General features: G+C 36.2%; 1 protein-coding gene across 5 annotated transcripts in view; it reads right to left on the bottom strand.

The window, feature by feature from the left end:
- The window catches only part of PRKD3 (protein kinase D3), an 83,980-nt gene that overhangs the window by 26,697 nt on the left and 45,272 nt on the right, over positions 1-12,011 (bottom strand). For all 5 annotated transcript variants that reach the window (XM_036872466.1, XM_036872469.1, XM_036872471.1 and 2 more), the window contains 4 exons: positions 11,603-11,734; positions 10,635-10,792; positions 5,111-5,303; positions 1,693-1,770 (listed from right to left, as the gene is read on the bottom strand). In XM_036872466.1, the coding sequence (XP_036728361.1) occupies positions 1,693-1,770; positions 5,111-5,303; positions 10,635-10,792; positions 11,603-11,734 (561 nt within the window). The remainder of the gene's footprint in view (positions 1-1,692; positions 1,771-5,110; positions 5,304-10,634; positions 10,793-11,602; positions 11,735-12,011) is intronic.

Here is a 12,011-nt window from a genome sequence, read left to right as displayed (position 1 = left end):
GAAAACAGTTTGGCAGTCTTCAAAATGTTATACACAGGGTTACCATATGATTCAACAATTCCACTACTGGCTATCTACCCAAGTGAAACGAAAACATACGTACTCATCTGTACTCAAATGTTCATAGAAGCATTGTTCATAATAGCTCCGAAGGAGATACAACTCAAAGGACCATCGACTGACTGGTGAATGGATAAATAAAGTGTAGTCTATTTATGCAGAGGAATATTATTCATCAATAAAAAAAGAATAAAGTATTGATACATGTTACATGGATGAACCTTGAAAACATTATGCTAAATTAAAGAAACCAGTCACAAAAGACTACACATTGTATGATTCTATTTATATGAAATGTCTAGAATAGACAAACCCATAGAGATAAAAGCTGATTTAGTGGTTGCCAGGGCTAATGGGGAAGAGTGGATGGGAAGTGACTACTAATAGGTATGGAGTTCTTTTCAGTATGATGAAAATGTTCTAAAATTAGACTGTAGTGATGGCTGCATAACTGTGAATAAACTAAATGTGTGAACTGTAAGGTATACAAATCATATCTCAATAAAGCTGACAAAGAATTAGGAGAATACATAGCATATGAACAGGTAATTTATAGGGGAAAACCCCATAATTAACCAGTAAACATCTGAAAGATGCTCAAACTCGTTAATATAAAGACAAATGCACATTAAAATAAATATAAATAGTATTTCATATCCATTTGTCAAAAGGTAGAGAAGTACAAAAATACACGAACTAGATAAATCTAGAAAAGACTTTAATCATCGAAAAACTGCATCAATTCCGAGTAACTGAAATGAGAAAACCAATCATGCTCTGTCAATGGTGTTAAATAGCAACCACAGAAAACATGCCCTAAGAGAAAATGTTAAATTCTTGAGGAGTTTAATTTCCACTCCTTATGCTTTTCCTCCTACAGAACTACTTACATTCAATTTTTACTAGTCATGTAAATGTTAAGGAAAAATTATGCTGAAAGTTTAGAGTCATTACTCCTTCCTTCCAAAAAAGGTAATCACTTTGAGTGATATAATAATGAAAAGAGAAAACAAACAAAACAAAAACAAAAGAAAACGGTAAAAAGCAAAAATGTTTCGCTAATGATTATTTGATGGAGAAAGAGAAAGTGAGACAGTACATTAAGTTCTAAAAGACTATGGACTAAGAAAACAGACCATATGGGTTCAAATCCCAACTCTACCACTTATTGGTTGTATTTCTTGGGCAAGTTATTTAATTTAATGTTTTTGTGTCTAAGTTTACTCATCTGTAAGTCCTTATCTCAAAAGGTTGTTCTTAGGTTTAAATGTCAATATATGTAAAGAGTTTAGAACAGTGCCTGGCATACAGTAAGCAGTCAGTAAATACTAGAAATATGAAATACTTCTAAGAACAGCAGGGTTTTAAAATAAGTATTAAAGATAAAAGAGGATGTGCAGCACCACTGGCCACATTAGACTACAGAGTGGTAGGTGGTTAAAGGAAAGACGGAAAGGTATAATTAAAAGTATACTGTTACTGATCTCTGTATCTTGCTTGATTATTACATCAGAAAAAAGTCAAAGTTAAAAAACAAAGTAAGCAAAATAAAATATGCAAATATAACCTTATACAAAGATAATACACAAAAGAATTGTGATCTTTTCTGGAAATTAAGAAAAGGACTTTTACCTCCATTGAAAGTAACCTCTCCAAGGCAGTCTCTCGGTACTTTTGATGCACATCGTTTATGGCAGTTGAATTTACAATCTAAAATAAAATATTCACCTTATTAATTTATATAAAAAAGTCAGGCAGTATCAGAATATGGTTAAAGACTTTCTTTACGTACACATAGAGTATTATTAATAATGATGATGAAATAATAAAGATTTCCTCTACTAAGAAATCAGGCTTTGGATTAAAGGTCTGGTTTCAAATTCTGACACCACCTCTTAAATAGTTGTTTAATCCCCCAGGGCTCAGTTTCTATACCTGTAAAATGAAGTTTATACTACTTGTGTAACACTTTGCCAAAATGTTGCTGCAGCTCCATGTTTCCTTCCCTTACCTCACATTCTTCTTTCCACATCCCCCTTAAGAGTTTCTCAGGCTGATTAAATTCCTTTCCAACATATGTCAGGCACTTACTTTCAATTCCTAATTATTAGGACCTGGTGCATATGCAGAAAAGGGATTGCGATTCTACAACCATTTATTAGGAATTAGTAAGGGATTTCCCATACAACCCTGTAAGGAAGGACTGAGCTTCTCATGCACAAGGTCTCTCAGCTGCATTATAAAATGGCTCTGTTCAGCCTGCAAGAACATCAGAGCTGACTGCATTGCAGATCAGTGTCAGACCCCAACTGTTCCATACTACTGTGTAACTCAGTGGTTCCCAGCTGTGGCCATCAGACCAGCAGTAGCAGCATCATTTGAGAACTTGTTAGAAACGCATGTTCTTGGGCCCTACCCCTCACATCTGCAACTCTGGGAGTGGGGCTGAGAAATGTGTGCTTTAATGACTTCTTTAGTTAATACTAAAATTGAGACCCACTGCTATAACTACTGTCTAACACAACCTTTGAGATACTTCTACCAACAATAAATGGGTAAAAATAATTTCAAGTCCTGCTTTAGAATAATTCTGTAACCCCTGTGATTCAAGAAAATTCTGGGAATCATGCCAATAGCACAGGGTAAAGGTCATTACAAGAAAAAGCTCCATGAAATTAATATTTTGGTGGAGGATAAAACTTGCATTATATAGTAATATCTTTAAAAATAAGAGACCCTAAGAAATTCATACATGATATTAATATTAATATCTTGCATACATCTTAAATAATTCGTTTTTTATCTCATGAGGTTTGCAAATTCTGAAAATAACAAGGTTTCCCTTTCCCTTTGAAATGTAGAGCCAAATTTGTGGCCCACCTGCAGCCAAGTATGTAGGTTCTAATGACAGGCATTTATACTTCTCTATATTCCTACCCATGTTTTTATTAACTAGTTTATGCTTTCTTTTATTCTATATATGCTTATATAAGCTGCCTTGAAATTTTAACATAACAAAGTAGAAAATAAACAGATGAATGAATAAATGAACTGCTGTTCTTAGAATCGTATGTTTTCTTAAACGATCCAGCGTAACTGTTTTATCTTAACTATTTTTTTTTCTTAGCTTGACAAGTGAATGAAAATGACTATTTTACTTTTTAAGCATCTTAATTCATATTACAAAAATACAAGGATCCCTAAATTAAATTATGATTTTTTCATAGATAACTAAAATACTTAAAGAGAAATATAACCTGATACTTTCTGAACCAATATAAGCATAAAACATTATTCTTTTAGAGCTCTAAGAAGTTAAACTAATAACCCAGTGGTAGAGTTCACTGATTTTATTTCAAAATTCATTAATCTACATATTTATTTTAGTTCCTTTATAAAATACTGTACTTTTTTGCATGTGGTTTTAGAATGTTTCTGTTCTGCTCAGCAGAATGGTGTTATTTACTACCTTTACTAAAATTATCTGCTGGCTAGAATTTGTACATCTGTTCTTAATGTTCTTTCCCAAAACATTCCTTAGTGGCTGCTTGCCAATCCACTTTAGTGTTGATATTTTAAAGTATTAATTTATATATTAACTCATATTCAAAAGTAAGCCGTTGAAATAAAATTTCAACATTTAATTAAGCCTGCCTGATGGTTATTAAATATTGGCAACAAATGTACAACCTATTCTCTATATGATATTATCCTATGTAGCCATATATTGCCAAGAAAAGTTTTCTTATATATTTAAGTTAAATTTACATATAATTATTTGATTCAACATTGTAAACAGGATTTATTGTTGCAAAGATCTCAACTCTAATGTTTTACCTAGATAAAACTAGGTAATTCAATTCCACAAAGAGTTCTATATAAAAAGTATAGTATCAAGAACTATTAAAATAATCACATGAAAAATAAGTACATAAGATTATAGACAGATTACTTATATCTTATCTTGGCTCAATGCCTTAAAACATATTTAAACTCTATTTTGGTTTTCACATAATTGTGCAGCACTGTTGAGAAGAAGATATGAGACAAAAAGATAAAAGCATCTTTAAAAAGCATTAAAACATTACGTAACTAGAGGAGAAAATTATTCCATTATTCTATTAAAAACCTAGTTCATTAAGAGATGTTTCTGGACTACTATGATAGTGTTCTGGGTTAGTATCCAAATACAGGTAGTCCCCACTACAATTCCAGTGGCTTCTACTATAGTCTGCCTATTTCAGTGTGATTACTGTCTGGAATGACAATTTTTGTACAGCTCCATAGCTACATAATTAGAAAAAAAAACAAAACAACAAAACACCTGTAATATGTTGTGCGTGTGTGTGTGTGAATATTTAATGGCAAGAGGAGGGCATTATTTTATATTTTGGGTAGTGTCTGGCTCTGAAATTAGAAAGACTTAAGGTCAAATGTTAGCTTACCTGCTTACTAACTGTTCCATATTGGCAAGTGTTAAGCAGCCACACCTCAGATCCAAATTCTAGTTTTTCTGTTTATACTCTAATTTTTCTTTAGCACAGCTCCTGGTACAGAATACACATATTGCAGATACTAGTCGTCGCATGCAGGTGCATGCATATTAATTTTATCTTTTTTAAGTTAACTATGAGCCCAATTTACAGGTATTTGCTTAATGCTTCTGAAATAAAAATATTTTAAACCTGTATTTGCTAACAAAAACGAATATAAATTTTACTTAAGAAAAACATCCGGGCTTCCCTGGCACAATGGTTGAGAATCTGCCTGCCAATGCAGGGGACACGGGTTCGAGCCCTGGTCTGGGAAGATCCCACATGCCGTGGAGCAACTGGACCCGTGAGCCACAACTACTGAGCCTGCGCGTCTGGAGCCTGTGCTCTGCAACAAGAGAGGCTGCGATAACGAGGCCCGCGCACCGCGATGAAGAGTGGCCCCTGCTCGCCGCAACTAGAGAAAGCCCTCGCACAGAAACGAAGACCCAACACAGCCATAAATAAATAAATAAATAAAATTTTTTTTAAAAATGAAGAAAAACATCCAATCCTACCTTTACACTGCATTCCTTGGCGAAAGAGGCCTTTCAATAACCGCTTGCAGTACTGACATATCGTTGGACGGGTATAAGAGTGAACAGCAAACGTGTGTGGAACTTTTACCCTGCACATGACCATCTTTTCCATCCAAATCGGGCGACCACTCCAAGACGGAATTCTCTTACTGGGTTCCTGGTGAACATGTGACTAAAACATAAGTAATTTCCATAAGTGTAAGTCGATATTAAAAACAAAGTATTAAGATCAGGGCTTGACCACAAAAGTCATTTATTTCAAACACTAAAGCCAAAAACCTAAAAATGTGCATCTCAGCAGTTTCCTTTGGAAGCTTAGCTTACCAACCCTTGAATGAGAAAAGTGCAGAATTTTTTTGCTATTATTTATGCTAGAAAAAAAAAAGATATTTTCATCCTCACATACATATATTCACTGATTAACTGTTATTTCCAGGCACATATGACATTTTACAAATAAAAAACAGAACTTGAAATGAATTTATAACATGTTCAAATACCTTCAAAAACCTTACCAAGAAATTAATCACAGGAAAATTAAGTAAATTCAGAAAATGTTAGTGCTGCTCACGCTGAGTTACTGAATTCAACGTCTGAAAACATTCTGAAACAAGCCTTAGTTTTTCTAATTTATTTTAACAAATACTAAAACGAGCATGTGAAAATCTAAGTTTAATTAATGATGATGATACAAACAATGGCAGATACACACTAAAACAACTTTACCCTTAGTAATGATGCTTTAGGAAGTTCCTTAATATTTTAAGTATTTTCCAGTTATTTGGGTTTTTTCTCTTAGGTGAGCAAAAAGGAAAGTTAAAGAAGGTGTTGGTTAAAATTTTTTGTGTAATCTGAGGGATAAATGGATTATTTAACTATGAACCTTTCTATGTATACAAAGGAAATAATCAATTTAAATTATAGGTCAGATGAATATGGTTCATCATATTAATTCAACATTCACTGATTATAACTGGCCAGGCTCTGTATCAGAAATATGAAAATGAATACAGTCTATATTCTCAAGAACAAAATCCAAATACCTAACTACCACCTAGATGTATTACAGATTTTGTTGTAGCTGCTTGCATCTTCACTGCCAGAACTTCCTTCTATAACTAGTAATGTCTCTAACTCAGAGAAATTGAGTCATGGTACACTGATATGTTCAACACTAGAAGCAAAAGAAGCCAGAAAAAACCAAGAAATAGAGAAGTATATAGGAAAAATGAGGGGAGGAGAAAATAAAAGGCTTTTTTGAAAAATGTAGGAAGAAGGAAAAAGAAAAGGACTGACCATTGGAGGAGAGCACTATAAAAATAACACAGATACAGCCTCTGATGGATAGTTTTTCACTAAAGTGTAGCCAGAAATGTTCTAAAGAAAATTATGAAGCAGTTTAAGAAAAGTACAAAAAGATGGGACTTCCCTGGTGGCACAGTGGTTAAGAATCCTCCTGCCAATGCAGGGGACATGGGTTAGAGTCCTGGTCCGGGAAGATCCCACATGCCGCAGAGCAACTAAGCCCATGCGCCACAACTACTGAGCCTGCGCTCTAGAGCCCGTCAGCCACAACTACTGAAGCCTGCACGCCTAGAGCCTGTGCTCCGCAACAAGAGAAGCCACCGCAGTGAGAAGCCTGAGCCCCGCAATGAAGAGTAGCCCCTGCTCGCCGCAACTAGAGCAAGGCCGCACACAGCAACAAAGACCCAACACAGCCAAAAATAAATAAATTAAATAAATAAATTTTTTTTAAAAAAAACGAAAAGTACAAAAAGAATGTTAAAACCCAAACCAAACTTACATGCTTCAGCTGTCTAAGGTGACCTGCTCTAGTGTGGCCCACCCCTCCTCCATTTACACAACACCTTCAGCAAAAGGAGCACCACAGTGATTCTGCAGAGCTGATAAAGCAGCCAGTGTGAACTAGAAACAGATGCTTTAAGCTTTTGCTCATCCCTCGCCCCCTAGTCTAGTGGTGACTCAACACTGTGCTTCTCTTGCTTCTGCTTCTACCACTTAGTTTGTCTCAAGTTTAAAACATATAACGTGGAAAGGCTGATTTAGCCAGTTTTGCCTTTTGTCAGGTCCTGCTGGGATTGGGGTATCAGGGACATCGTACAGAGCATGTTTATAAGGAACTACTCAGGGGACTGTAGTTGTAGGAGCCACCTGATTTTTCATGTCTAGTACAAGTAGTTATTTATGTTATTATCCCTATTTTACATATGAAAAAACAGGCTCAAAGGGATTACTACTACTAAAGCATTAGTATTCAAATCAAAACTTAGACCTGGGTCTTCTACATAGCAGTCCAGTGATTCTTAACCTTTTCCCAATCCCAGCATACCTGGGCACATACTGCAATCTTACCAGTAACAGTGGTTTATCGTCTATTTAGTGAGGAATGCACGAAAGGTACAGCAGACTTAACCAGAATTTGGAGGACAGAGAATGCTGGTAGAATTACCTAGAGCACTTGGTTAAAATGAGAGCACTCAGATGAGAGTAACTAGAATTGAGTGGAAGTTCTTTTCTTACTTTGTTTTAATGTCTCTCTTTACAAATTACTGCTTAGCTTAAATTCTTATCTCTTTCTTATTTATGTATGGCCAGAAATCTTCTAAAAGTAATTATTTCCACAGTGTGGGCTTTAATTTTGGCTGAAGTACTGCTCACAAAAACTTCATAACAATATTGCCAACTCTCAATCATATAAAATAATAAAGGCAATAAAAGCATTTAAAGGGGGCAATTCCCCAATTATACATATTTGAGTTTGGAACATTATTCAATGAAAGAAATATCTCCACTTTTATGTGTACACTTAGGCCCAAGAGTTTCTTTCTTCTTTGATTCTGTCCTATCCCCTCAGGAATTTTCCCAAATGGGGAATTCCCTGGTGTCCAGTGGTTAGGACTCTGCGCTTTCACTGCTGAGGGTGCGGGTTTGATCCCTGGTCGTGAACTAAGATCCCACAAGCTGTGCGGCACGGCCAAAAAAAAAAAAACAAAAAACTTCCCAAATGCATTGCAATGAACATTGATCTCTCTCATCTCCAAATAGCCATCACTCAATTCTGGTTTCTCTAATCTCAGTGGTTCCATTTTAACCAAATTCAATGAACAGTCTATCTTCTTCTGCCTCTCCATCTCTTTACTTGATTCCCTTTAGACTGACTTCAGAAACTAACAGAAGCTGCTTTCTTACGTGTAAACGATGACAACCCCAGAGTCAGATTCAAAGGCTTCTATTCCAACTGGCCTTCTCTCATCTAGTAGTCAATGAAGTTTAATATCTTGACTCCTTAGAAACTTTTCTTCCTCGTGCCTTAGGTACGAAACCAGGATAACAGCTATACCTTCCAGGACGGGGGTGAGGATTACACAGAAAAGCTAAGTGAAGCAGCCAGCGTGAAGACTGGCACCTGAGAAGTTATGAGGCTCTTACTGTGCAGCCACTTAGAGTTAGTTCTTCTCTACACTTGGTTCAGATTCAGGTTCAGATTGCTCCCATCTCCGCACTGCTATCTCCTTCACTCCTTTAAAGTATACTCTTTTACCACTCTTTCTTCCCTCTGATTTTCCTCCATGAGCTCTCAGCTCTTCTCTTACTGTAACCTTATTCATAATTTTGAGACTGCATGCTTGGACTGACAAATGTAACCCTGAGACATTCCTGTCTACAATTTCGTTTTTATTTGTTTGTTTGTTTGTTTGTTTATGGCTGTGTTGGGTCTTCATTTCTGTGCGAGGGCTTTCTCTAGTTGTGGCAAGTGGGGGCCACTCTTCATCGCGGTGCGCGGGCCTCTCACTATGGCGGCCTCTCTTGTTGTGGAGCACAGGCTCCAGACGCGCAGGCTCAGTAATTGTGGCTCACGGGCCCAGCTGCTCCGCAGCATGTGGGATCTTCCCAGACCAGGGCTCGAACCTGTGTCCCCTGCATTGGCAGGCAGATTCTCAACCACTGCGCCACCAGGGAAGCCCTACAATTCCTACTTGTTCTAAAATACTCTGCACAATCTAACCAATTCAAACATGTCACTCTACTTCTCATATTTCCCTAAGGAAGTTTCATCTTTGGGATAAAATATAAATGAATGAATAATACATTATTAATCTGCTCTGTCCTGCCATTTCCTAATCTTGCAATACTCAGTGGGTATGGCTGACACACCAATATCATTTGTGGGGTTCTCAAAACAACATGCGTTCATCCTACAGTTCCCAATCTTAGCTAAGTTTCCTGTGCAGTTTGTGTATAAAATGTATTAACTTTTCTATTACCAATCTTTCCCCAAGCTTTTGTATGTGTTTATAATAACTCTTTGCTCTCAGTTCCTAATGCTACAGCATTCTTCTTCTACTTTAAAAATCTCATAGTAGGGCTATGCAATATGGAAATATGGGATTTTTGTGAAAGAATTTCAGAAGCTTTTACTCCAGTGCCTCAGTTTAGCAAAATCTTGTGACGAGGGTGTCAAGACAACAGCCCAAAGACTTGATTTTGCCATTAATATACAGAAGACCAAAAGGGTTATAGAAATAACTAAATGTTAAGACTGTAATCTATAGATGGAAGTCACTTTAAGTAGTACCAAATGAATAGGTGGTTATTTCTTTCTTCCCTGATCTACTACATTTACCCTTGAGGGGTACAAGATATGAGGAAAAGTCATTGATTTACAAATAATCAGATCTGGGCTGAATTCTAATATTGCTTACTAATTTGCTGTGACTTCAGTCAGGTCACTTGACTGTTCTGAGTCCCAGCAGTCTCATGGTATAGAGATCTACTAATATACCTCACTGGAATATTAAGGATCAGTGATCAGTGGTGTCACTCAAACACTCATTCATTTATGAGTGAGTACCCACTAAAGTACAAGGTATGGTGCTGGGCATGGTGGGGCAAACAAAGACATGAGTATTGCCCTCTTTAAATAGATCATAAACTCCAAACACTATGATATTAAGGTAGAATGCTATACACACCATTAGGGAGGTTTGAAAAGTGCTATGTCATTCAGAAAAGTAACTTCTAGGTAAAGGGGAATCAGGTAAGGTAGCTGCTGAGCTAGGTCTGGAAAAAGCATGTAGGATAGATACCAAGAAGAGCAAATGTAGGGGGGAAAGGGTGTGTTCAGGGAATGATGAATAGTACAGACTGTCGGAAACATAGAATATATAAAGGTGTCCTAGTGGGGAGTGATCTAATCAGAGTTGTTGTATATTAAGCTGTTGTGAAGTGTGGAGACCAGGAGTCGGGATACTGGTTAGGGGGTTGATCTTGTGGTCCAAGTGATAAAGTTATCACAAAGTATACAAAATGCAATTCATGACTATTGGTAAGCCCTGTCTACAGTAATACATTTTAAGTTTCTTAAGTATAGGAATGTTACTATTTTTTAGTATATAACTTATGTTTTAGGATGATGTTATATATCCTGCAGAAACATAAGGAGTAAGTAGTAAAATGCCCTCTATTACCTTAGAATACATACCTCTTCAGTGGGAAGGGCTACATATTCATTCTGCAGGGGTCTTGGAACTGAGAGGCCAGGTCCTGGCAGGGATACATTTGACAGACGTCTCTTTCTTACACCACTACAGTTATTTGGAATCTTGAAGGCACATCGTTTATGGTAATTTAATCCACAGCCTAAATATATTTTAAAGGGTTAAAAAAATTTTTTTTAAACTTTACTATATAAGTGTGTACATAAAAAAGTAGGTGCTTCTTTTATTTATTTTCTCTGGCAGCAATAGTTATCCTAATGAAGAACCCAGATGACAAACTAAGAAAAATAGGAAACGTGTAGAAAGGTTATTTAGAAAGGTTAAGTTGGCTAAAGCAGTAGTTTCTTCAAGTGTGCTCCCCAAGGCAGCACCTGAGAATCTGTTAGAAATCTAAATTACTGGGCTCCACCACAGACCTACTGAATCAAAAACTTTGGGGATGGGGCCTAGCAAAGTACGTTTCAACAAGTCCTCAAGGTGGTTCTGATAAACGATAAAGTTTGAGAACCTTTGGCTTAAAGAACTTCAGCAAACTGTGGACTGTGTACCAAATTCCTCCTATGACATGTGAAAATTATATTAAATTCAAATTCCAGTGTTCATAAATAATTTTATTGGAACACAGCATGCTCATTTGTTTACAACCTGTCTATGGCTATTTTCATGCTATCAATACAACAGCAAAGTTAAGTCATTGTAAAGAGACCACATGGCCAGCAAAATTTAAAATATGTACCCTCTGGCCCTTTACAGAAAAAATTTATTGACTAATCAGAAATGTACACCTGCATCCCACCCCCTGGTAACTCTAATATGGAATAACCATACCTCTCCAATTCTAAACCTGGGGTACTACCTAGTCACTGACCAATGATCTTGTTTTTTCATTGATGAGTACTGAACGCAAATGTGAAATCCTATTTCAAATGAAACAAAAATTTAGAACACATACCTTCACATTTCAGTCCCTGACGTACCAATCCCCAGAGCATCTCACCACAGTAATCACAAAAAGTAGGAGCTTTGTAAGAATGTACATAGAGAGTATGTGGACGAATCTGAAAGTCTTCTACTGTGGCCAAAGCTTTTAAAAAAGAAAAATATTCAAATAAACCCTGTACTTGTAATTGTGATGAGATTAAGAATATTGACCATATTTATTTGTCAAAGTACACAGAATCTTTTTTTTCTGAAAGTTTCATTTGACCATAAAAATAAATTATTTTCAGCAGCTAATATTGTGGTTTTCAAACTCTACTTTAGGAATTTCACCAACTTCAAATAATTTGAGCTCCAAAAGTAGGTCTACAGGTAGGTATTTTGACCTCCAAAAGCATTTTCTCAGAGTGATAAGACTGCAA

The sequence above is a fragment of the Balaenoptera musculus genome, chromosome 13, assembly GCF_009873245.2.
Source record: "Balaenoptera musculus isolate JJ_BM4_2016_0621 chromosome 13, mBalMus1.pri.v3, whole genome shotgun sequence".
NCBI lineage: Eukaryota > Metazoa > Chordata > Mammalia > Artiodactyla > Balaenopteridae > Balaenoptera > Balaenoptera musculus.
Note: the sequence above shows the minus strand (reverse complement) of the source record. Positions and strands in the feature narration are given on the sequence as shown.